This window comes from Amblyomma mixtum, chromosome 5, assembly GCF_055824585.1.
Source record: "Amblyomma mixtum isolate Tamu chromosome 5, ASM5582458v1, whole genome shotgun sequence".
In the NCBI taxonomy this organism is placed as follows: domain Eukaryota; kingdom Metazoa; phylum Arthropoda; class Arachnida; order Ixodida; family Ixodidae; genus Amblyomma; species Amblyomma mixtum.
The window spans coordinates 169,962,689-169,989,045 of NC_143016.1; the positions used below are offsets into that span (position 1 = coordinate 169,962,689).

A 26,357-nucleotide genomic window follows, 5' to 3' on the forward strand; every position below is an offset into this window, starting at 1 on the left:
AACCAATTTACCGACGAGCTAGGCGTAGAACCGAATGGGCGATGGCGTTCTATGGACTCCCTGGCAGCGTTGCAAGACGCTGTCGCGTTCCACTCTTAGAGGCGAAGCTTAACATCTTAACCACAAATCAGTGACCGCATTTTAGGTCAAAAAAAGTGCCCCCCCCCCCCTCCATGAGTTTTGACGCGTGTCCACTGAGATATGTGAGACAGTTACTGCGTAATTTCCTTTCCTCAAATACAATTTTCATTTTCTTCATTACGGGCCATCTTTGTCTTTCTTCTTTCACTCGCACTTCCTCCCTTCCTCTGCGGTGCGGTACAGGTGTCCACCGAGACGACAAAGAATTACTGCGCCATTTCCTTTCCTCAAAAAGCGTTGCGTTCAAACGGCAAGGCATCGCGCCGAACAGGTGGTGGCGTTCCGTGGACTCCCTGGCAGCGCTACAACACGCTGTCGCGTTCCACTCCTAAAGGCGAAGCTTAAGCGTCATTAATTAGCAGTTAATTAGTATTTAGGCATTAATCAGTAATCAACCATTAATTAATCATTTGTCATCACTTAGTAATTAGTACCCAATTATATGTGACGCCACCAGTGCCACAGAAGCAGTCAAAGTGGTGCAGACAACGCTTTCGCCTATACGCACTTTAGACAGTCAAAGTGCCCCCTGACTTTTTAAGTTGACAGTTGCGCTTCTGTCTTGTCGCCTCTAATTTTTCCTGATTACTTCTATTTAGCGCACAGCTTTTCAAAAAGGCTATAAGGAGAGCCATGAGCATTGTATCGAACAACTTACGTTCTCATTTTACGGAACCTGCGATCTCAAATAACGCCATCTTAAGAGCCTGTGACTGGCTAAGATTTGAAGGTTAATGGAATGAAATTTCGTGGAACATTTTCTCTTTGCAGGTTCTGTTCCTTCCCAATTGCGACACCAGTGGGGCTCTTGAATGTTTTCGTAGTCTGCGAAAACCACTGCTGTGTGATCCCATTACTGTGAGAAATGCGTGGATTCGACATGACCTTTTTATATTCATTCTTTTTCACCGCTGTATACATAACATTTACTTTCGACCATGGTGCTCCTTGCACTACTCATCTACCCCGTAAGTTGTTCACCTGCTCTACTGTAGAAATATTTTTAATGTAAAAAAGAAGACATTTCTGAGGGCGTTACAAAAAAATCACTAGTTGCTCCCACACTGCTACGCACGTTTTATTCGGAGTAGTTGGAGTATAAGCGGACCTCTTTGGTCCCTAGTTATCGAGCAACGTAACCAGTCACGTAGGTACTTACGTAGCAAGGAAGCCAGAGAAGAGGGTGATATAGAGATTGTTTGCTCAGGAGCCCAGAATTAAACTTGCAGCCTTTCAGCAGACTCATTAGGTGTATTGCTCCTCCGGATCGACCAAAAATCATATAAACGCGCAACAAGCAAAAAGATCAAAGCACTTCAAGGCGCACTAAGCAGTATAAAACTAGCATGCAGACGTGCCGCATACTTCTGTTGGATAACGGCCCATTAAAGTTTCGCTTATGCACATCGCCCTTTTTGCACTAATACTGAAGGATTCTAGCAGCAAGTTCCACTTGCAATCCCGTGTGTTACCCATAGCGACGATCGGTTATATTGCTTTCGTATTAATATGCTCTCCACAAGTCCATTTTTGTTTCTTGATTTCAACTAGGATGGCATTAATCAGCACTTGTTCCCGACAGCGCAGTACTTTCGTTTTCCTCGCAATAATTTTTAGAACTACCCTTCTGCATTCTCTGTCTAGGTCATTGCTCATGCCTCCTACTCATCCACTGAGTTACTTAGCAAAGCAAGAAAAGGAATCTCATAAACAAATGACACATTACTAACGTATTCTTTATTATCTTTAGTCCTGATCTCTCTCCAATCCACATATATGAATAGCTCCTGTAAACACGCACTGAATGGTACTGAAGACATCGTGTCTCCCTACAGACCAACACCGATTTCTGACGTACCCAAGATGCAGTTTCCCTCCTGTCGCGACTGGGATAACAGCTGCGGATACGGCCCTTGAAAATGGCTGCAGACAAAAAATTCTGAAGTAGTTTTTGGTTTCTTAGTACAATTGTGGCGTCGTCATTTTCTTAACAGAAGCCTGGCACCTCCGAGTACAGTATGTGCAAACACGTAATGCCCTTTCAGAGCTTATGAGTTTTTTTTTAATTTCTCAACATATCCGTGCCAGAGTTACCACGGAAGGGGCATATCGGAGCGTGAGCAAGTCCCATACAAACGAACGTAAACAAAATCTTTAAAAACTACTTTCTGATCTCAAAGAGCACGTATGCTCTTTGAGATGCTCTTTGAGCACGTATGCTCTAATAAATAAATAAAGTATGAAGAATCCGGTTCATTAATCCGTAGAAACTGCTTTTACGAAACGCATCAAAGCGTATGCAACTTCATTAAGACGTTGAAATCCTTTTTCAAAAAGCTGATAAATGTGTGTTGTTATCCTCGAGATACCCTCTTTAACACTGAGGCGCTCAATACGCAGCGTGTTTCTCGGAATCGCACAAGTTTCACGAGTAATCATACATGCTGCCGTGTGCAAAATTTCTCAGAAACAAAGCTGTTTAAACTACAAAGCCTAGACAGCTCTATATGGAAGCCAGTTTTCAACGACGGGATACCAGACCAAGGGGCAGACGATCACCCCCCCCCCCCCCTTTGTTCGTAAACACGATGTTGCTCGGGAGTTGTTTCCCAGTAAATTTATTCCTGCTTCTGCTTCACTATTGTTCCGTATTGCTCCGATGACTGTTGAAGTTTAAGATTTGTAATATGCTTTCTCGTATCATATGGATACTTCATATGGGGAGAAGTTATACTCTGTGCATTTCTCGATCACCTGGTGGACGGTTTGAATATTATCTATTGTTGAGTTGACTTTACTAAAGCCAGCGTGGTTCTTTGCTTGATTAAAGAGGTTACCTTAGTCAATACCTCGTAGGCAATGGACAGTAAGCTCATCGGTCTGTAATCTTACAGCGACAGCTCTTAAGCGTCCCGCCCTGGGTTTCGCGTCGTAGTAGCAGTATAGTCGGATAGCCAACAATTCAGGAACAAAGCTGTAAATTCTCCACAAAAGAGCCCCTCCAGTAAACGGAGCCTGCCGATTCTGTCACTCTCTTTCTTGGCCGATCCCCTTGTGCCTGCTAGCGTTAAATCACAGTAATTGGCGGATTGTTGGCGAATACCCACAGCCGCGAAATTAACCCAATATAAATTTATAAAACTGCTTGTCGATGGAATTTCATACCAAGGCCTCGCATGCGGCCTCATCTCGGTGACCAGACCCGACAAAGCGCCCCCTCTCTAGAACAGGATTTGGCCACCCTGGTGTACTATTGGGCCACAACCTCCTATATAAATAATTCAATTAACCCTGCAGTGGACCCTTAGTTCCCAGCAGCTGCGAAGAAACTGACCAAAGCAGCGGTCAGACCTGTGACGCAGCGGAGGGTACTTAGCGTCTCTGGCTCTGGAGAGGCAGCCATTGGAAACTGAACCTGACAACGTTTAACGCTAGAACCTTATCCAGTGAGGTTTGTCTTGTAATGCTGTACAGGAATTAAGAGGTAATAAATGTGACGTAAAAGGACTGATTAAGGTTCGCTGGAGAGATGAAGCGTATACAGTAAAAGGGTGGGCACTTGCCGTGCTATCGTGGATTAGCGGACAGACGAGAACTAGGCGTGGGATTCCTCATCAGTCAGGATATAGCTGGCAATATAGAGGAACAATATACATTTAACGCAAGGGTGGTAGCTATCGTAATTACCCTTAATAAGAGGTGCAAACTGAAGGTGGCACAGACCTAGGCACTTGAACCTAGCTATGATAAGCAGATCCTTGAAAGTTTCTATGACTACGTGGAATAGGCAATTAGCAAATAAAAACACCGTACACTGCACTGATGAGCGACTTCAATGCCAAGGCAGGGAAGAAGCAGGCTGAACACAAGGGAGTGGGAGAATTTAGCATAGATTCTAGGATTAGCAGGGGGGAGGTATTAGTAGAGTTCGCCGAGAGAAATAATTTACGGATCATGAATGCCTTCTTCTTCCGCAAACGAGAAAACAGGTAGCGGGTGTGGAAGAGCGCCAATGGTTAGACAAAAAATAAAGTGGACTTCATAATATGCGCTCACCCTGGCTTCGTGCATAGGGTGGAGGTTCTCAGAAACGCGCGTTGTAGCGACCACAGTATGCCAAGGTCTGGAAATAGGTGGACTTGAACAACGAAGGGAAGAAACTAGTGAAGCGGAAGGCGATTAAAAAGTTGGCGGTTAGCGGGAAAGTACAACAATTCAGGATATCGTTTCAGAACTGACGTTCGGCTTTGACTGAAGAAGACGACGTTAATGTTCAAGCAATGAACCATAATCTCACAGCTATCATTACTGAATGCGCAGGAGAAGTAGGGAGTAAGTTGGCTCGACAGGATACCAGCAAGGTATCGCATGAGAAGAAAGATCTGATCAAGAAATGCCAAAGAATGATGGCGTCTAAAGCCAGGGACAGAATAGAACTAGTAGTGCTATGAAAGTTAAGTAATAAGCGAAAGGTATCCGAAGTAAGGAAGTTTAACATGGAGAAAATCGAGCAAGCACTCAAAACCGAAGTAGCCTAAAGCCGGCGAAGAGAAAACTAGGACGGGGTAAAAACCAGATGTATGCGCTGAGATAAAAAGAGGAAACGTCATTAGCAACATGGTTCGGATAGTTAAAGTAGCCGAACAGTTGTATACAGATCTCTACAGTAGCTTGTGTGATTCACTTCTTATGTTTGTTTTTTCTTGGTTACTCCAGTGTGTGTGTGCTGGCCGTAACGTTCCGCAAAATGTTAGATTCTGTGTTTAGTAACTTTCGAAGCCGGGATTTTTCTTGATTTTTTGCGGGGTTTGCTGCATGTGCATTTTTTCAAATACCTCATATTAGCCTTAAAAGAGTAGAAAACTGAGCTAGTTGGTTCATACTTCTTGGTGGGTACAGCCGAAATAACAAGACGCAGACGCAAAAAGGAACACGTAGAACGTAGACTGTTACATATTAGCCTTTTCTTTCCTTCCTCTTATTAACTTGTACCTGCCTTTTTAACTTGTTTACTTCTGTTTTCAGCCGTTTGTATTCTGTGTTGTATATCTGTTGTTTTCTTTGATGAATCCCCCCCTATGTAATGCCCGCATTGTGCCATGAGGGTATTGAAATAAATAAATAAATAAATAAAAATCAGAAAGTTAAAGAGGCAGTTGACACTGCAATGAGACATCCCGCCGGTAAAGACTGGGGAAATCACGAAAACCTATAGAGCAATGCAAAGGGGAGAGCAGCTGGTGAGGATCATGTAACAGCAGAATTCTTGAAGGACAGAGGGGAGATTGTGCTAGAACCACCTTGTATACCCAATGCGTTATGAACTCGAGCGTACCAGATGCTTGGAAGAACGCTAACATTGTCTTAATTCTTAAGAACGGAGATGTCAAACACTTGTAAAATTACAAACTGATCAGCTTAGTTACCGATGCCTGAAACGTATTTTCGCTAAGGTAATCTCAAATTGAATAAGAAAAACCTTCGATTTCAATCAAGGAAATGATCAGGCATGCTTACGTAAAGGATACTGCACAAAAGACCGCATTCACATTATCAATCAGGTGAAACAGAATTGCGCAGTATATATTCAGCCCCTATATACAGCGTTAATTGATTACGAGAAAGCATATCACTCAGCAGTCAAGTAGGAATATCGGAATCAGGGTGTAGAAGAATGTTATATCAAAATACTGGAAGATATCTATGACGACTGCGCAGCTACCATATTACTTCATGAAGTCAGCAATAAAATTTCCATAATAAAGGGTGTCGGGCAAGGATACACGATCTCGCCAATGCTCTTCACCACCGTTTACAGGAGGTATTCAGAAGTCTGGACTCGGAACAGTTGGGGATAAGAGTCAGTGGAGAACACCTCAGTAATCTGCAATTCGCTGATGGCATTGCCTTGCTAAATCACTAAGGAGATCAACTGCACAACGTGACTCAGAGGTTACACAGGCAAAGCAGTAACATGGGCCTAAAAGTCAATATTCAGAAAACCACAGTAACGTGGAACAGTCTCGGAAGGGAAGAGCAGTTTCGAATACGTAACGAGCTGCTCAAAGTGGGAAGGGAATACGTCTACTTAGGCTAGATAGCGACCGCAGATCCGAATCACGGGAGTGAAGTAACTGTACGAATAAGACTGGGGTGAAGCCCATTTGGCTGGTGCTCTCAGATCATGAATGGCAGTTTACCTGCATCCATGAAGAGAAAAGTATGTAACAGCTATATCTTACCGGTACTCACCTGTGGCGCAGAAATATTAGGACTAAAGAAAAGGGTTTGAAATTAAATTAAGGTCAGCGCAGCGATCTGTGGAAAGAAAAATCAGAAATGTAAAGTTAAGAGACAGGAAGAGTGCAGTGTGGGTCAGGGGTCCAAACACAGACTAATGAAAATCCTATCGAGAATCCCTGCCGCGACCTAGACTCTAACTAGCAAGTGTATGCTGCACGAAAGGCCAAATCGTATGCCACTACTCCGAACACCTTGCGAAAAACGGTACACCCCTAATGTTATATGACGATTCGTAAATACGTGGAATTCGGGGTACATAGGCCACCGGTTCGAATGTCTGCCGTGGGCTACACTCTAACTTAACGAGTACGTTTATGCTGCATGAAACGCTGAATCGTATGACGCCGTCTGGAACAATTTGCTGCAATCGGTTGGCCCACAAATTTTACACGAATGTTGGGGCTATGTGTCCCGACTGAGACGCCTCTCAGACAAGGATATAGCGGGAGATATATTGGACAGGGATATATCGGATGGACATATCTGAGTTTCTATTAGTTGAGCTCAGGCATCACGCAGCAGCCTGTTATTATTCTCTTCCATTATGTAACCACCTCGGTTACCATGGCAACTACATTGTTACGATTTGCGTTATAACACATAACGATCGGACCCGAAGGGCGACCATTAGAGCCAACGTTCTAAAATAAATTTATGCTTCCAACACTCTTGCGTACACTTATGCGCCTCCTGCTGCGTTTCGAAATGGTTTGCCACGAAATTCTGGAGCATACCAGGACTATCCTTCCAGCTGTTGTTATTCTCCCGAAAGAAAAATACAGCAGCGACTGCAGGTTCGTAAAAGTTCTCTTTTAATGTTAGCGATGTTATACCAAGTGCGCCGTTCACGCCTGTGCAGACGAAAGCTGAAGGGTAAGGTTTTTATTGTAACCTTGCAAATCCAGTTTTAACAGAATGGAAAGCTGGGCTAATTGTAGGTTGGCGCTCGTCCTGTGGTTTCTTCGCTGTCCTTTGTTTGTTCGCGCCCAGAAATTTTTCATCATGAAATCCAGTTTTAATGAAGATTGTATCATACATAATAAATCTCATTCCTGCAAATTATAATGTTCCGAGCAATCCTACAATTCATGCAGTTATGATGCGGCATTGGGGAAGTACGCGCTATGTATCGACATACAGCCCAATGCTCCTACAAAAGCTCGTTTCCTCATTTTGGTTTATGAGTGTCACATCAAGTTCTTTTCCTTGCTTTCATGTGTGTTTATGACTACTCGTGCAGCGTTTGGACCACGGCTTTTGCGTGCAAAAGCCATTTTCGGAGATGTCTTGCGGTTATGCAAGAACGAAGTCCTCGCATTTGCAAAGATTATTCAATCTGAAAACGTCCGTCAGGTATGTAACAAGGATGTCAAGCTGTTCGCGCCGCATAAAAACAATAGAGTCGCGTGGAATCGAATTTTTCACGATAAGGACATTTACGTTTTCTCAGTGGTCTCAGATTGATTTGCTCCTCATGAGAAGCACAACAACATGAGATGCGCTTGTCTCATGCATAAATTGCCTTGGGCTCTTGTTAACTTAAAAAACTCGTTCATCGTTTTGCAACCAGTCCGCGATAGGACTGGCATATAACCCAGGAACGTATACACTCAGGTCAAATTCATCCGCCATTCCAGCCTCACCACTGATTCTAAAAGGTTACGGATTGTTCTCCTTGTTATTTTCTGACATAAAACTGCAGACATAGATGCCACAAACTGGTATATCAGATATTGACGCCGTTTGGTTTGTACAAACTAGCAGCTAGAACACTTTAGCCCTGAGTAAAATATGAAAAAAATATGTCAAACAGTGGACAAAACCAAAATTCACGGTAGATTTGAGTAGTTAGGCCCAGTGCGAATGAGGTACGCTAGCACTTCGATTCACTTCGGTTCCGGTGTTATGATCCATTGTACAGAGATTGAAGTTGTTCGGATAGCAATAATTGATGCATGCCCATGTATGCGGATATGGTCATTCCCTACTCTGCATTCAAATATCGCCAGGAGTTCTCATACCACTCCTGGCGCAATGGGGCAGTATTTTGAGCGATGCACCACTGCCCTGCGATGGCAGCTGATGGCATCGGAGGGACTTTTGAGAGACGGGTTGCTCTTTCCGTGCAGCCTTTTGCGACCAACCATTAATTTAACAGCTAAATTAACCGGCTTTACAGCTGGGAGCTCCCAAACCAGCTCTTGTGCGAAGAGAGCTCCTTGCATGTGTTCTTGCTCCGTTTTTTTTTTCTCGTGGCAGGACACGACACGCGCGCGGTGTGCAAATATTTACCAGGAGTGCACGGCGAGCGATGGCCGTGGGTATGCCTGTGTTTGCCTTTGTGCCTCCAAACGCGAATAATGGCCCCACGTGATATTCTGGCGTGTGCTAGGCAATGAATCTGTCCGTGCGAGGACGGCATCGCGTGGACCGCGACCTGCTGCTCTCCAACTAAGTGCGCACCCACTCGCAGACAATTCGCAGTAGCCACGCGCGGGCGCCGTGCACCGCATGAACCTACGTATTTTTGTGCATATAGTATAGTCCCACTGTACTCAAATCTTTCCTTTCTATATTTATCCTTTTATTTTATCTAACCGCAGCTCAGGTACTTCAGGTTTCAGTAGCAGACGCCGCGGCTAACGACATTGTTTCCTTCCGTTTTTATTATATTATTAAAAGAACTAACAAGTTGCGACATTGCGGCGGGACTGGAAAAAGCGAGGGAGGCAGAGCCCGCGCGACGCCGCCTCTGCATTGTAAAAGAAGCTCGTAACTTTACGGAAGCTTACTACGTAGAAAAACGGAACCATTTGCTATTTTAAAAAACACGCGGGGCAAGACCGTACTTCAACCCAGTAACAAAGGAAACATCCGTATTCAGCCGCAGACGTTGCAGGGGACAAAACTTACATTCTTTTAGGCAGAAAAACTTAGCATGACAAAACGGTTACACGTTCAGCATTGTGTTACCACCACAGGCATTAATAACTTGATTAAATGCAGCAAAAGCAGAACAATGGTGCCCATGAATTGATGCCGCTATATTTACGTTCATGCGTGCATGATCAATAAGGATTTGTTATAGGAAAGGGCGCAATATCTTTCTCATTTTTTCGGTGGACACCTGAGCCGCTCTAGGCAGCACGAGAACGTCACAGGAATGTTACGGTTCTCTTTTTTGAAACATTAATGCCAAAGTTAAATTCTTTTTTTCGCATAGCACTTGTCAAACGTTGCAAATGACCGGAGAGACCAGCGTCGCTAGGGCGCTTTTTTATATTCCCTACGACGGGTAAGGGCTGCCTACTAAGACGAAATACTCTAGGCTATAGCACGTACTAAGATTTTTGTAAAGCGGTTGTTGAGTTACAAAATATGACTACCGGGATGAAATTTTTTAAATGAAATATTACCTCTGAAATATTTAATTAAAACTTTCTGAAGCATTTTTCTTAACTGAGTGCTATATTTTGCGCCATGTCACATTGACGATGGGTGCCATGAGTTAAGGTAACAAAGAAGATGTGAAAATGGGCTTGCGCAGCACCGCTTGAAAATTTGGCGCAGGAAAAAAAACTGCATGTCTGGTGCATCTGCGATCTCTGTGAACGAAGTAGGCGAGGCAAGAGGTATATGTACACAGCCAGGCAAGCTGCGTTGGTACTCATACACCCTTCACCCCCCTTCCCCTTAGCATTTAGATATACTGTAAACTCGGTAGCTGCCTGGGGTCACCTTCATACCCCTACACTACTGCGTGCGCTGCTCTAGTGGCGGCTCCCATTGATTTTCTTTCCAACGGCAATTTACCATCTTTGTCGAAACGAGACGCCAAGTGCGTTTTACCGTAGGGAAGACCGATGTGTGAAGGGTAAGTGTAATTTCACTGCTTTGTCATGCTTTGTCGTGCAAATTATTTGTCTTAGAAGAGGCATATTTCACCTTTCTCGGCGAAGACAGGTGTTGTCTCAACGAGCAATGCTCGGGGCCCCAGCGTGAACAACTTGCCAGGTTCCCAGTATTCAAAAGCGTTGCCACTAGCCGCGCGTTTATTCAGCGCTCACTATGGAATGCCCTAATGCATAATGTAGATTACCGAGCAAGGTGCAGCATATTCCAGTGATCTTTTCGAAAACGACGCTGTTCTGCTCTTAATGGAAAAATGTTTCGTTCGTCTTGGGTATGGCTAAACTGGCTAAAAAAGTATGGCTAGACTTTAACGATTGATTTAATTAACGTATTGGAAAACAAGAAAGCACCACATAGAGAATTCTCACAACGATTGCTCTTTGGGGCGTCTCGCAGTTGCGTGCTACTGCCTCGGAGGCGGTGCGTCCAGTTCCCTTCTGCGTCCTCGTGTGGTGCAGCTATCTTGCTCGCAGTGGTAGAAATTGCTGAGAAGGAAGGAACGGGCCCCTTTGGAAAAGGAACCTTTCCGACCACACACCAGGGAGCACGCCGTTCGTGTTTTTTGGGGAGAGAGCATCCTCCTCACAAACTCGGCTCGTCATGGATGTCGGCGTTCCTTCAGGTGAACTTCTGCATTCCAAGATTGACCGTATCATGCTTCTCCCTTTGTTCCCAACTGTCGCGCTCGTTCAACGAACCAAGCTAAGCCAAGCAATGTATATGCTTAGCTGGCGGTGCTGATGGTTGCAGGTGGTTGTTGTTTTCGGGCGGAGGTGGTCCACGCCTGTGTACGTCTCACTGTAACAAAATTTTTTCAAGTTTACGTAGAAACCTGGAGGCAATGCGTTGCCGACCACTTTCCATAGTTGATAAAATGGACACTTTGAGAGACATGGCAAGTCTTTAAGACGGACTCAGTGCCCTGATCACGTAAATTACGTGCAGTTTAGTACAGAAGCCAAGCGTAAAGAAAAAGGCTTCCAGAATTTTCTATTTAACCTCTCTCAGACCCTTGTCTTTGTATTCAAGTAATGTCTTCACGCTATTGTCTTGGAAAAAATGTTACATGAGCAGTGCTTAGTCCTTACGACCATACTGGCAAGTCTAGTTAGTCATACTGACACTGCTGATTCATGGTATGACCAAAATGATGACAAGGAGTGTCATGTTGATTATAAGCTGTCAACCCCGTCAAGATTCACAGTTTGTGTGACTGATCAATGCCTCTTGACAAGCGTTCAAGCGTGCACAGTAGGAGTACAGGTGCCAAACAAATGGAGTGTTATGTACAAGTCCCTCCTTAATGCATGAAGTGAAAGCATGTAGCTCAGACTGAAAGAAGATTGTTTGGATGAGTACCCTTATATACGTTTTATTTTCTTGGCAAACTGCATACATTGTGCCTCTGCACACTGCTGTCGGATTCACCTGAAGAGCATAAAAATGATTGATTTGGCCGTTACACAAGACAAATTCTCAGCATCCAATACTCAACTACTGGTTTTCGTATAAGCTTTCAACAACCGATTTACTGAGGACAAAGGTATCAAGATTCATTGCAGAAAATTCAATTTTTTTACATGAAACACAGTAAAAACCACAACATCACGAACGAGGAGGCACATTGCGCTTACCGGGCGACACTGTTTGCATGAATGCCATTACAGTTATCTGCCATTTCGTGTGAAAAGAGCGTAGCTCAGGATGTATACCTAATACAATTCGATGCAGATGCCTTCTTGCTATTCATGGCACTCATGCACATCTCAGCAAGCAGACTGACAGCACGAACTAAGAGTGGCAGATTGGTTGCCCACAAGCAATCTGGAAGTACACTTTCCCGAAATCTTGTGCTTTCGCTAACAGCTTCAGTTATGTCAGCTGACAGCGCTATTCTAAAACCTCTGCGATGCACCTCACGAGGAACGGATTCTCTAGCTTTCAAAACGTGTCCTTTGCAAAATTTTACTGAAATCCGTCCTCAGGTGAACTTGTTCGAAATTATGAGTAAAAAGCATCAAATTTCCGCATTTTTCTCGCGGGAAACAAGCCCAAGACATGTGTCGTTCTCGTTCTTCATCAGCTATTAAACGTGTCTTATTATCACGGTTTCGGACAGTCTCGCAGTCTCTGTTCTGGCTTATTGCAAAACCATTCCATATCTGTGAAAGATATCCCTTACAAACCTTTCAGTATTCATGGAAAAGTAGAAAGTCCCTTTTCTTATGCCTTTTTTTCACAACAAAGACACATAAGGAAGGCTTAGCCTTCATTGGTCTGTATTTGGAAGAGGTCCACGTGGCAACAAACTTTGGACAGTTTCTGCAAAAAGCACTATCTGTTCCGAAGCCTCAAAATTCATTCCTCATGAGGCGCTCTTTAGATGTATCAGAATACCTCAGTGAGCTGTTACCGGGACCTGTGAGTCCACTGTCTCTTGGTATCAAGGATGTGTTCTTTTCTTCGCCACATGCTGCGATACTGTACGTTGCGAGCGAAAGCAGACAAGATTTCGCAGGATCCCATTTCCAGATTGTTTGCAGAGGAGAGAGCAAGGGCCTGGTCACGCTCAACTATCACATTCGCTTCTTGTTCGTCGAATTCTGCAGTGAGCACTACGTGCAGAGAGAAGGCGCCTGCATCGGCTCTTGTTTAGCTCCCATCGTGAGCGACCTTCTCACGCGACATGATAGCCAACCCCGTGAGGTACTTCATGCACATGGGGTCATCTGGGTCAGCGTATTTTGTCAACTATTTCTTCCGGTTCCTGTGGTTTGTGGCGTTTTCTTCTTATTGTTGTTCCTCTTAAAACAATGCACATACCCACATGGGGGTATTGCGGAAGGTGTAATGGCATAAACAAAGAAATTTCCATAGGCGATTACGACAAAACATTAGTGCCGTTTTCTATTATTAAAGTAATTACGAACTTCATTCTCCTCTTCATAAAGCCTAAAAATGAAAAACTGGGCTGTTCCATACGTCTTGAAGTAACCTGACTATTTTCTCATACATCACAGGCGCTCAGCTATCAATCCATGCTCAGTGTATTCAGCAGTTAACTGTACATGTGAGACACACAAAAATTTTCAAATTTTCAGAGTGGTATTTCATGCAAGGCTATCTGAATGCTCCTCTGTTTTTGCTCAACTTTTCATATTCGTATTCTTATTAGATAAAAAAACAAAAGTTGGTCACATATGTAACAGCATAAGTACAGCACCAAAGTACTCACCAGTTTGAAGCGCTGACCGCTTGTTGTCTTGTCATCTCGAATGCGGCTAGCCTTGAGTGCACCCCTGTCGATGATTTCATCATGCCGTTCCACTCGAGTGATGTGGGTCAAAACTGTTCCTCTAAAAAAGAGCAGTTTGTTTTGCTAAACTGGTAATATTTAATTTCACTTTGCGCTCGGCACGTGGCATTTTACTGCCCCAGATTAAGCAATACCAGTAATCAATCACATTTTGAATTTTCACACACATATTTCGAAAATTTGGTGTATGCAGTCTGCTCTAATAAATTTTTATCGAAATAAAGATGATACAGTTGCGTATCATTTCCAGAAATCTGGGCTCAGGCAAAAGGAAGGCTTGTCAAATAACCTGGGTGAAAGTTTTTAGGTTTTGAGTTGGATGCAAGCGTCAGCATCCTAGCACACAAGATGTAGTACATGACAACTTTCATCATTTTGCGCGGAACTTCATGTCTACACACCATCTAAACATGCAAAAAATTCAACTTTGAATTTTAAAAAGAAATTGAATTACTTTGGTGTTTCTGCAAGATCATCTTCAATTACTCATGAGCAGCCAACGTTTTGCGTTCAGTTTTGTAGGCTTTCATCTATGTGATGTCTTGTAGAATAAAATAAAAAATAAAACTTACCTTTTCACACTGTCTGGGCTACTGACTAGCTACAAACCACCAATGAAAAATGCCTTGTTGTGCGTGCACAAAACAGTTATTACAGAAACTACCGCGCTCGACTGAAAGAACCGTTCTGCACGCCTGAGCTATTTGATATTAACTCGTTGAAGGAAGACAACGTGTGCGAAACGCGGAAAATCCTATCCTTCTTGTTTCCGTCTTTGATTTTCGCTACTCGTTTCAATAGTAAAACCAAGAATGAGAGAGAATTAGAAGACGAACGTGCAAAATAGTATAGGTGCCACAATTTATACACCTTTATTATGTGTCCATAGATCAATATAATGACATGTTATAGCTAACATACATGATCTATTAACCTTGCCCGAGCACTGCAAAAAAATGAAAAAAGTAGTAAATGAAGGTTTGGTAATCCCCTATGCAAGTAGCAGAAGAAACGAGGCTGGGTGTGGTGTCTCACCTCTGCAGAAATTTAAGTCGTGACGTTTGCCTCCTGCTTACACGAGACAGAGTAGCGTTCATTGTAGATTCTACCTGCAACGCAGAAAGCAAAGTTTCAGTTTGACAAGACTAAACTAGACAAGTAGCATCCACTAGCCAAATCTAGTGTTCGAGCGTTCCGCTAGCCAAAGGATTCGCGGCATGATGCTTGTGTTCAAAAAATGTCCATTTTTAAACCAAGTACTACCGTGGTTGATATAACGCTATTTTAAGCATGAAATGTTTTTAGCTATACCCGCCGCGGTGGCTCAGTGGTTAGCGCGCTCGGCTACTGAACCGGAGTGCCCGGGTTCAAACCCGACCGCGGCGGCAGCGCTTCGATGGAGGCGAAGCGCAAAAAGGCGCCCTTGTCCTGTGCGATATCAGTGCCGGTTAAGATCCCCAGGTGGTCGAAATTATTCCGGAGCCCTCCACTACGGCACCTCCTTCTTCTTTCACTCCCAGCTTTATGCCTTCCCTTACGGAACGGTTCCGGTGTCCAACGAGATATGTACGATAATTACTGCGCCGTTTGCTTCACTCAAAAACAAATTTTCTCACGAGATTCTACTGTCGCAGTGACAAAGCATTTGCATACTGTAAGGACGGGGCAAGTTCATAGTGGGGCACCGAGTGGTGCGCGTTTGAGGTGGCACCGGTCCCCGCAGAGAAACGTAAAATAAACCTCTGGCGCGGCAAATCACTTGCTGCAGAGCGGTGAAATTACACTTGCTTCGCTAACATTGGTCTACCGTACGTGAAAACGTGCTTGGCACTTCCGCGTTCACGACAATGACAAATTGGCGCTGAACAGAAAAGTTTGGCCACAACCAGAGCAGCGAAAGCAGTGTCGTAGGAGTATAAAGGTTACCACGAGGTATCTACCGACTCCACGGTATGACTAAAATTTCGGAGGAGGGGGGTGGAGGGTGTATGAGCACGGGCACAGCTTGCCTGGCTGTGTGCATATACCTCTTGTCTCCCTCCTTTCGTTCGCAGAGATGCAAATCAAGCAGGCATAGAGGTTTTTTTCTTTTGTCCACTAAATTTTATAAAAAAGTGTGCTGCATTAGCTCAATCTCATATCTTCTGTCATACCTTAAATACGGATTGCAAAGTACCATTCATAACATTGCTGTGAGATTGCGCCCTTTCCGATAACAAGTTTGTATTGACCATGCTCGCATGAAAGTGAGTAGTGGCATCACATAATGAGAGCTATTGATCTGTTTTTGCTCTCTTTAAGCAAGTTATTAATGCGTTTGGCAGTAACAACGCTGAACCTGTTCATAATTTTGTCCTGTCTACTTTCGCTTTCGAATTAAATATTTGTTTTCTCCCCTGCAAAGTCTACTAGTGAAACGGATGTTGTCTACATTACTGTACTGAAGTACGGTCTTCCCCTTCGTGTTTTCCAAAACGGCAAATGGTCCCGTTTTTCCACGTAGTCATCATCATCATCGTCAATCTGACTACGCCCACTGCAGTGCAAAGGCCTCTCTCATGTCTCTCCAAATGAGCCTGTCCCCTGCCAGCTGCGACCACCATATGCCGGGAAACTAAATTTCATCCGCCCACCTAACCTCCTGCCGCCACCTGCCTGCTTGCCTCCTTTTGCAACCCACCCAGTTACCCTTAAGGTGTTCGTACCACGCGTATGCGGCGCGCATCTTTTTTGGCTTCTGCACCACATTATTCAATATGTGCTATCTTGTTCCGAATGCGGAGACGCAATGCATTAGGGATTCCGGTGTTCCATGAAGCAGTTTTGTAGGTGCGTGATCCCATTTTTCGCAGATCCTGAATATGGCTTGTTCCCGCTACAACTCCTGCAAGTCTTTTGCAGAAGATGGAACCTTAAAACCGGTATGCATTTACACAGATAATGTGACAACTTGCAAAGGTATAAAATGATATGCATTCCAATGAATGTTTTTGTATGCCTGAAAATTGTATTATTGTGCACTAATAACCCGCTTTGTTCAAAACAATTAAACATATTTTCGTCGTGCTTTTTTTCCATTTCGCATTCGCATTATTCTTGCGTTAAAGAAATGGAAAATAAACTGGATGACATGATGAGGCAATGAAATGTACTTTTAATGGACAACGGGCCTATCACGAGGGCTTCACCTCGCGCTACTGTCAGCTCCATTGTTGTCTCCGTAGCGCTACCTGGGGCTTTCGAGCGGTAGGTCCGATCAGACACTTGTATTCTGAGGCATGGGGAGAGGGTGAGGATGGTAAGAAAAAGACAGACTCGGCTAAAACGCCTGTCACCACGATGCGCGTATTGCGACGGTGACTTATTTCAAGTTCTTCAAGTTAATATCCAAAGCCTCATGCATTTATGTGTACATCTAACAAGGCTCGCATAGGCTGTGCTCGGATAAATGTGCATCAATTATTCCAAAGTAGCTAAAATAAAAAGGCATAAAATTTATATACTGTATGTCATTGAAAATTTAGCCTTTTAGAAAACTTATATAATTCATTTCACCCCCCTGCGGCCCAAAAAGTGAGGTCGAAGACCGTGCAGAAAATGTTGGAAAGGAAGACTGCAAATAACCTGAAGAACATTCAAATATTTCATCTCATTCATCGGATAATTGCTGTTACGCTAAGCTCTGCCCCTCCTTTCATCGTTTATTTTAAAAAATGTGCAGCGCTGTTATCTCGCACTGTGGGGGAAAGGAGTGGTAGTAAATTAGGTATGCAGGAGATAAACTAAATGGGAAAACTGAAAATAAAATATCAAGACTAATATAGTTAAAAAACATCATGAATTTGATGGTCGTAAAGCCCCTGCGCCGTGATTAAAAATGCATCGCTAAATAACATGAACACTACCTCCTCTGGCGACTTGTTTCACTCAAACGTATCTTTTGAATAGAAAAATAGTTTCAACGAGTCAGCAGAGAGAAGATGATCCGAGCAACTTCCGTTCCTTCTAATTGAAGAAACCTCCGCTGTAGCCGCAACTTGCACACCATCTTTTGTGAACATAACTGAAGGAAGAATTGGCGCTGGTGTTTGTAGTATACAGCAAGAGAGTTTGGAAGAAGGCTCTTTGTCGCTCACTCCCTATCCCTTTTGAATTCCTGACCTGCGCGACCGTTGAAACCACCGCTAATCGTTTGCTTGTGTCGCGAACTCAGTCAGTCGCGTTATCTCAGGCGCTGTGGCCTGCTTTGCAGCGCCAGTCAGAGACACTTTAGCGTCGTGTTCCTCCATGTGTTAGTGATGGCGGTGCCGCGACAACTACGGTGGTGTTTGGTTCTGTGCTAGCGACCTTCGGTTTCTGGAGAGGCACCACTCATTTGGCCACCGTGGATCATGAAGTATGATTAAGTCGCTGCTGTTGACGAACCAGTGATCGGGTTGTTCCCCAGAATGGTGGGCACATCGTGGGAACCGGTTATTAAACTGCAAGCTATCTTAATTCTATTGGTGTCGCATATATTGGCATGGACAGGGAATCATTGCATTATGATTCTTTGCTTTCACGCGCTGACATAAATAAAAAACAAATCTTCTTCCAAAACTTACGATTATAAGGTGCATAGTACGCGCATTAAATTGCATGCACTCACTGTGCACAGAATGATCATCCTGTATTGGGTGAACGGTATTCTCGTAATGATCGCACATGTATTTTTTGAATGATGCACGAAATAATGTGTTGGAAAAGTGCACTGCGCCGTTTGAGATAAGATTAAAACCTGTGGTACGTCTACAGACATTATCTGTATTGCAGGGAAAGCTGCAACATAGCTGCAAATCATCCGTTACATAGCAAATATTGAGCCCATGGAAACTACAAAGGGTGCATTTGAATCATTCAATATCATAAGTGTAGACAAGCTGCATGAATTTCGCCTATTGCAGTCAATCCACTTTTCCTCAACTGAAGTTACTAACCTTCTAACGTCCTTGGCATCCTTAGAGCGACGAAATATCAGCGTGCAAACAAGAAATGTTGATGCGTGGGCAGTTCCTCATTTTCGTACATTTTATAAATATCAGTCACTTACCCATAACCTCCCTACAATACTAAACAAATATGGACACACAAAGGGCTTGAACAAAAAACAATTACATTCCTATTTCGTGCAGTTGTGATGCATTAATTTTTGTTTGTTGTTTCCGCACATGTGCTTTTCAGTTGTTTTATTTTGGTTTCAGTTCATTACTGGCTGCTTTATGTGATTGACACTGTCTACTTATGTACTATTCATCTATTATGTATCTATTCATTACGCTGCTGCCTTGTAATGGTCTCTTGGGCCTCGTCAAGCTTTTGTGTAGCTTTCAGCCCAAGAGACCATCCAGTTGTTTTCTGGAAAATAAAGATTTATTGTATAGACACATAATCTATTTTGAGAAATCTCTTACAGAATGAAAGTAACAGGAAGGATTTATACGTGAATAAAAGCACGGAAAATATGTTCTCTGTTCTCAGTATGTTGCCTCAGCTACAAGCAACTATTTTTAACATCCCACAGCAGCAAAGAAATGGTGTGCGAAATCCCAAGTAAAGCGCAGCACATGATCACGCGCAGAGCACGAGTACTACAATACACCCATCCCGCCGCGGTGTCTCAGTGGTTACGGCGCTCGGCTGCTGACCCGAAAGACGCGGGTTCAACCCCGGCCACGGTGGCCGAATTTCGATGAAGGCGAAATTCTAGAGGCCCGCGTACTGTGCGATGTCAGCGCGCGTTAAAGAACCCCAGGTGGTCGAAATTCCCGGAGCCCTTCACAACGGCGTCTCTCATAGCCTGAGTTGCTTTGGGACGTTAAATCCCAATAAACCAAACCAACCAAACCAAACTACAATACATCCGCGCACCTACCGTAGCGGGCCCGATTTTGGAGCAGTCCGCGCGTGGAGCAGATGCCGTGCGAACACCCTCTGCGCTCAAGTGTTTCAGCCGTCTTTTCTAATGTAGATATAACTAGTACACCATTCGCTATGAATGTAGTTGAAGGAGGAATTGACGCCACCAACTGCACTTCGAGGCCGCTGGGAAGTATAGTAAGTTTCGCACCCTTGATGTCAGTTATAGGTGCAACTCACCGCGTCTCCAACGCCTCACCACTTTTCAGTGCACACGTATTACATTAGGCAGTATCCTTAGGAAGCCTATTCCAGTGAGCGCAAATAGCGCCAGCGGAAATAGAGGAAACAGCACCACATGAAGCTGAACTCTGCCTTGAGATGTACACGAGTAACGGTTAATGAGTATGAACCTGTATGACGCCATTCCGAACTGCTCTTTTTTTGCTTCAGGTACTTGACTGCATTACATCCCGACTCAAAAATGAGGTGGGTATGTTCTACTGTTCTTCGCAAACAAAAAAAAGAAAAGAAAGCGCGCTGTTTTGTGTTACGAACATTAAGCAGAACTCAATTTAGATTATTCAAAACCCTCCTGCAATTCTATTTCTGTTTTAATACAAATAAATAGCTATGATTCAGTTCGGAAAGTTGGTAACATAATTATAATAAACGTCAGGGTCACACTTTCGCTCTCAAATTGATAGCATTGTCAGTCATTACAGATAAAAAAAATTCCAGGAGATCAATTATTCACATAACAATGCTGATTATACAGTTGCTCTCAGTTTTTATTTTAAAACTGCTGGCAAGAAAGACTACGATTTTCATCGTAAGACTCACATCAAAAACACTTCTGTAGATATTGAGAGATATTCACGGCCTCTAACAGTTCCTTGCAGGTGGTACTGTGCAATGTGGACAAAAGAAGAAGAGAATATCACAGAGGCGAGCGATTACTAACAACTTAAGTATATTGAAAAGGACGCGGATTGTACACACACCCAATCTACAACCATAAGTGCATGGGCTTCCCGAATATGGTGCAAAATTCGTTACTGACCCAGATACATAATTTCGCATTCATGGAGACAGGAGTGCTCACGCATGTGTCGCTTTCCTTGTGTATGTGATATGCCTCGCAGATTTCTCTTGTTAACTGATCTTTTTCCGTATGCAGAACTATGATGTGACGGAAAATGTTTACTCAGGGCACAGTAATTATTAAGATAACAGTCTCTGTAATCTAAAGACAAGTTCGAAGAAGGAGCACCTTTTAATGCGAAAACCTTTCTTGGCTCATTAGTTGCGTGGACAGAAGTTGTAGATGGAAGTTGTCTGCAAAAGTGCAGGCACGAACTGTCAGTCGTTAGTTGTGTGAGAATTAAAATAGAGTGTGAATGTTGACTAAGCAACGGTTGATAAGCAATATATATGAAATGATGTAGTAATAGCAAATGGATAGAAAAAAATAGTGATAGTAATAATGATAGCTACTCATAGCGACAGTTAGTGATGGAGATAGATAGTGGTAGTGGTGTTAGTGATAGTGATATTGGTATGTACTGACAGTGATAATTAGGTTCAGAGATAATAGTGATAGTGATGGTAGTGATAATCGTACCTAGTGATTGTGATAATGGTATTGATAGCTACTTATAGTGATAGTGCTAGGGGTAGACAGTAATAATGATGATGATAGCTATTGTGACAGTTGATGGTAGTGGTGATGATAGCGATAGCGATGGTCGATGATAGCGATGATGATGATATTGGTCTGTTAGTGGTAATGATAGTAATGAAGGTGACTATGATAGAAAAATAAAAAAGGAGGGAGAAACAGTTTAAAACGAAATAAAAGTAACAATAAAATAGTTTAGTTTATTGATTGGTTTATTGAGGTTTAACGTCCCGAAGCAACTGAGGCTATGGGGGACGCCGTAGTGAAGGGCTCTGGAAATTTCGACCACCTGGGGTTCTTTAACCTGCACTGACATCGCACAGTACACGGGCCTCTGGAATTTCGCCTCCATCGAAATTCAGTTGCCGCGGCCGGGATCGAACCCGCGTCTTTCGGGCCAGCAGCCCAGCGCCGTAACCACTGAGCCACCGCGGCGGGTAACAATGAAATAATTAAAAATAAAACAAGCAAGGATAAACGAAAAGTAAAATAAAACATCAAAATGTCAAAGCAAAAATAAAAATAAACCATATTAAAATATAAACTTTAGAATTTAAAAATAAAAACATAAATAGACATAAAGCATGAAAAAGGAAATTCTAAACAGAGAAAAGCGAAAGGCTTTAGTGTTTCCGTTCTTAACCACACTTAAGTGCAATCCTATGACTTTTTAAACAGGTGTAGCAGTGGCGTTGTCGCGCGTTCAAGCATTTCACGGTTTGCTCTATATAGTCCACTCCACAAGTGAGAGGAATGTAATGGTCATGAACAACGCCAACAGCAAATTATGCAAACTGCAACCTTTGTTTCACATGCCACGTTTTATCATTATTTTTCTTGTTTTTTGTTTCTTTAAAGGGAGACTGAAGCTCTATTTTTGAAAATCAGGCTTGCAGCGGCGTCCTATAGTTTTCCACGCTGTATACTGGAATATCGCATCCAAATAAGGCAAAAACAAGCGCGAATTGCCTTTTTTAGCCGAAATATGCGGCCTGTGCCGCGGGGCACGCCGCGCGGCGCGCCGCCGCCCGTGATTGGTCAAGAGAGGTCGTGACGTCACTTTGAGGACTGGAGAAGCTGCCAATGCAGATCCGGCGCTGCGTTGAGTGCAGATCGCAGCTTTCCGTGTCGTTGTGAAAGCGAATACGGCGACTATTTTTTTTTACTGACCTCCGAAGAAAAGGATACTACAGTTTGCTCATTCCACGTATCGCCTGAAACCAAAAAATACACAAGCAAAAAATTCTACGCCTAGCACAAGCGTACGCCGGCGTCAAAGACGCGATGCAGACCATGCGTAAAAGGTGCCAGCATAACCTCGGCTCATATTCTCGGAAAGGAAGGGGTGCCAACAATACTCAAGTCAATTACCACCACCGGACGCCTCCTAGCTGGCTCGCCCGGAAGAGCGTCATCCTAAAGAAAAGGCCCAAAGCACTGTGAACAGAAAATCCTGTTCTCAGTACCCGGCGTTGCAGGTTGGGGCAAGAAAGTTTTTCAAGGAAACGATGGAGCACAGAGTTGTTGTCAAAATTAGCGAAGCGCAGTGGCCAAGCACTGCGAGGCATGTGACCACAGGATAGTGACGCAATCATTGTGCGCTGGAAACCAAGCCAAATACGTCAGCACAAGGCAGCTGCTTCACTCGTGGCGCGTTCAGCAGATTCCAGAAAATATTAATCGCTGCCTCGGAAACGTTCGCGCTTCCTAGATTTGCAGTTTAGGTTCAGTGAAGTAGTTGCCAACTATATGTGTGTTTAAAAGCCATGCTAGCTGCAACTCGCCCGCTGCCACAACTTGATGAAGAAACCGAGTGAGGTTGCGGTGTTTTTTTGCAAAAACTCGGTTTGCATTCATTTCTCTCATAAATTTGCATCCAAAATCAACGTCGAACGTTTTCATTTTAATCGCTTAGCTACGATTAAACGAGATGCCGCATATGAAGAGCTCCGATGCTTGCTTGCTTTGCTTTATTGTGCTTTACTCTGCTTGCTTGCTTGGACACGTCGAACCGAGTATAAAATCACTAACCGAGCCTTGCTGAGCACGTCTCAGGTGGTCCGGTCGCACCTAAGCTGAGGAGAGCGACACATGCTTAAGCCTCTGTAAGGTTTCTTCAGGGGCTAAGTGAGCATGTTTCTACTTTTAAAAGAGCTAGGCGCTTCTTCGAAATGGTGACACGCCTCTCATGCGCGAGAAAATCGAAGGAACTGTGTCATGGTTCAGCCGCGCCTTCTCGACAGAAATCTCCAGAGGTCACATTAGGGACAAGCTCTGCATGTAGCCGCTCTTACGAAAGTACTTCGAGCAGAGTAGGCTTGCTTTGGTCAGCTTGAATCCTTCGTCACAGCAGCGAGCCCTTGCGCTGCGAGCTTATGATCTTGCGAAAAGCAATGGAAGACGACACAGTCTCGGCCGTATTTGTTCATGGACACGAACGCAGAGTAGTACCTCGTGTTGAATCTGATTCTCAAGGTCGGCTGACACGCTTTGTACGTCACAACGCACGCAGCACGAGAAGAAACGCGCGCTGAAAGCTTTCTCGGGTGCGCCGAAGTATCCCCGGCTCCTCAACGTGACGTCACGTTGGCCGACATGGACGAGGTTTCCCTCTCCGCTGTTCTCCTCTCCTATGCTCGCGCGGGGCGCGGGAGATTTGAACATCGCGTTTTTAATTGGTGATTGCGCCACTGTTTTAGCCAAAATCGAAAAAATAATTGCATAGACGTGATCAGCCATGACACGACTTCAAAGCCCTAAAAAATCAGCTGATTCGAAAACTGCCTCAGTATCCCTTTAAGAGTTTCTGTAACCTCATCCGTCTTCATTCTCTCCTTGAAGCCCAACTGTAGTTCTTTTTTTTATTTGTGTGAGCTTTGTGACTCAAGGTACTACCTTATTTCTTTTCCTGCATTGAAATCGCCCTCAAGAATTTGTTCCTCGATTATGAACTTTTCGCATTTTTTGCGCAATCTACGCTGTTTTTGTTTTGTTTCCGCCTGTGACATCTCTTTGAGACGGTCAGTGATCACTCGCACTTGCGGGCATTTGTTTTCTTTGCTGCAGAGTGCAGAAGTTTACACACGCCTGAACATGACCGATTTACACAGAGAGACTGCACGAAAAGGATATGTAAGTTGAATGGTCAGGGGTAGTTCTGCTCCTTTCGTATTTTGCTCTGTAAACAAGGTCACAGTAGCTGTGAGAAAATTGCGAAAAGGCTTAGAGTCAGATCCGAGTTCGAGGTGAAGAAATTTCCTTGAACGGAATGGCTAGAGAGGTATGAGCTCGGCGTTAATTGGTTCTAAATTGGGGAGACCTCTGACGTTGTGCGAATGGAACGAGGGTAATGAAACTCAACACCCATGTGTAGCGGTGCTTTGCATCAGGGTCCCGAAGCCTAGAAAAGGGTTCTTACACGAAGAATTTTACAGCCTGAGGAGAAGTAAATGCATTAGGACACCAGTAGACACTGCTAAGAGAGGATAAGTTTTTCCTAGCAGCAGTATCCGTAACGGTGGCATTACTCAGAGAGCACAAGGTGCCCATGTTGTGAGCCACTGCGCGAGAGACTGAAATGCATAACCAAACCAATCATGCTGAAAAAAAACCAGAGGGGCATATATACTTATTATTTATAATATTTATAATATTATTTACAAATATTTACTATTTATAATTCTTTATTTATTATTTATGTATTAATGATTTACCTAACTCAGTTTCTTCCCGAATCAGGCTTTTCGGAGACCAAACTTTATATTAACGAAGGTCGCCTCGCCCTTCAATCCGACCTCGACGCAGTAGCAGCATGGTGCTCTACTTGGCTCATGCAACTTAACCTTTCTAAAACAAAACTGATGTCTTTTACTAGCCGATTGTCTAGATTTCAAACAGCGTATTCTTTAAATAAGACCCCAGTTGAGTTGGTAACCACGTATAATAAATGACTCGGTCCTTACATTCTTCCAGACCTAACACGGAATCGCCATATTAACCTCATTCTTGCATCCGATAATCGGTCTTTAGGTCACTTAAAAGATAAAGCATGCTCCCTCCCACCTCTGATTACGTACTTACACAGGTCACTTAAAAGATAAAGCATGCTCCCTCCCACCTCTGATTACGTACTTACACCCCTCTTATTCGACCTAAAGTTGAATATGCTTCGGCTATTTGGGCACAGGAAACTCTTTCTTACAACAAGCGCTCGAAAATTAATACCTGCGCTTTCGGCCACAGAAACCTGCTTGCCGTATTAGACCTGACCTGAATCCGTTCCCTTTTCTTCATCCCAACTCGCTCTTCAGATGTCATTAAAGGTAGTGCATGCTCGGCGGATTTTTTCTTTTTCCCCAACACTAACTCCCCACCTCTGTTTTTACCTGTGAACAGGTCTCTGTTCAGTCCATCGTAGACACTAACGTTGTACCACCTATTGCAATAGTGGCAACAGATCCTAAATTCAATACTCCTAATCCGCTAGTTGTGTGTAACGCCAAGCAGTTGCCCAAGAATCATTGTGTGAAGGCATTTCAGTTTGCATGTATTAAAAGTGGAACAGTGCAGCATTACGCAACACAACGAACCACTTATGCCTCCAAACCAGCATCGAATCACACTACAATAAGACTCTTGTCTTCATACAACACAACAAGTTGGAGTATTTCACATGATTTAGTCCACCAGAATAACAGGTACTGTTACCTGCAATTGTTGACACGACTGAACTTTTATCGTATGTGCAAACACATAAAACCAGAACGCGGATTTTCCACAATTAGGATACTGGCCATGTCACCAAAAACAAATTACTGGCTATAAGTATTCCTCAGAAGAAATATTTTATACTTGATATAGCTCCCGAAAAATTTCCTTGTTTGTTTGTTTGCAGCTGTGCATTTATGAGGTCGTGACAAATAGTTCTACTGACATCCATGCCTTCGATGACGCCGTAGCCGTCGCTCGGCAAGCAATACTGACGTTTGGATGGAACTGAACAAGAAGCACCGACAGAAATACGGTGAAAATAAAGAGTGCTGAACTACTGTCGCATTTGATGCTTTAAGAGATATGCAGGTTTAGCATGAGTGTGTAAGGCTTCTCAGT

At 43.7% G+C, this 26,357-nt stretch overlaps 1 protein-coding gene across 1 annotated transcript; it reads left to right on the forward strand.

Moving 5' to 3' along the window:
* Positions 1-916: 916 nt before the first annotated feature.
* Positions 917-26,256, forward strand: LOC149344660 (uncharacterized). Its single transcript, XM_089542653.1, has 6 exons — positions 917-1,109; positions 7,685-7,797; positions 16,525-16,593; positions 20,021-20,056; positions 24,315-24,380; positions 26,143-26,256. The coding sequence occupies exons 1-6, from the start codon at positions 1,007-1,009 to the stop codon at positions 26,245-26,247; spliced, it is 492 nt and encodes a 163-aa protein (XP_089398779.1). The 5' UTR covers positions 917-1,006; the 3' UTR covers positions 26,248-26,256.
* The last annotated feature ends 101 nt before the right edge of the window (positions 26,257-26,357 follow it).

Bases quoted from the DNA above. Each gene is read 5' to 3' on its own strand.
- LOC149344660 (XM_089542653.1), top strand. From the start codon at position 1,007: ATGCGTGGATTCGACATGACCTTTTTATATTCATTCTTTTTCACCGCT. The intron at 1,110-7,684 runs GTAAGTTGTTCA...CTACTCGTGCAG, and splicing joins TTGCACTACTCATCTACCCC to CGTTTGGACCACGGCTTTTG. The intron at 24,381-26,142 runs GTAAGTTGAATG...GTTTGTTTGCAG, and splicing joins AGACTGCACGAAAAGGATAT to CTGTGCATTTATGAGGTCGT.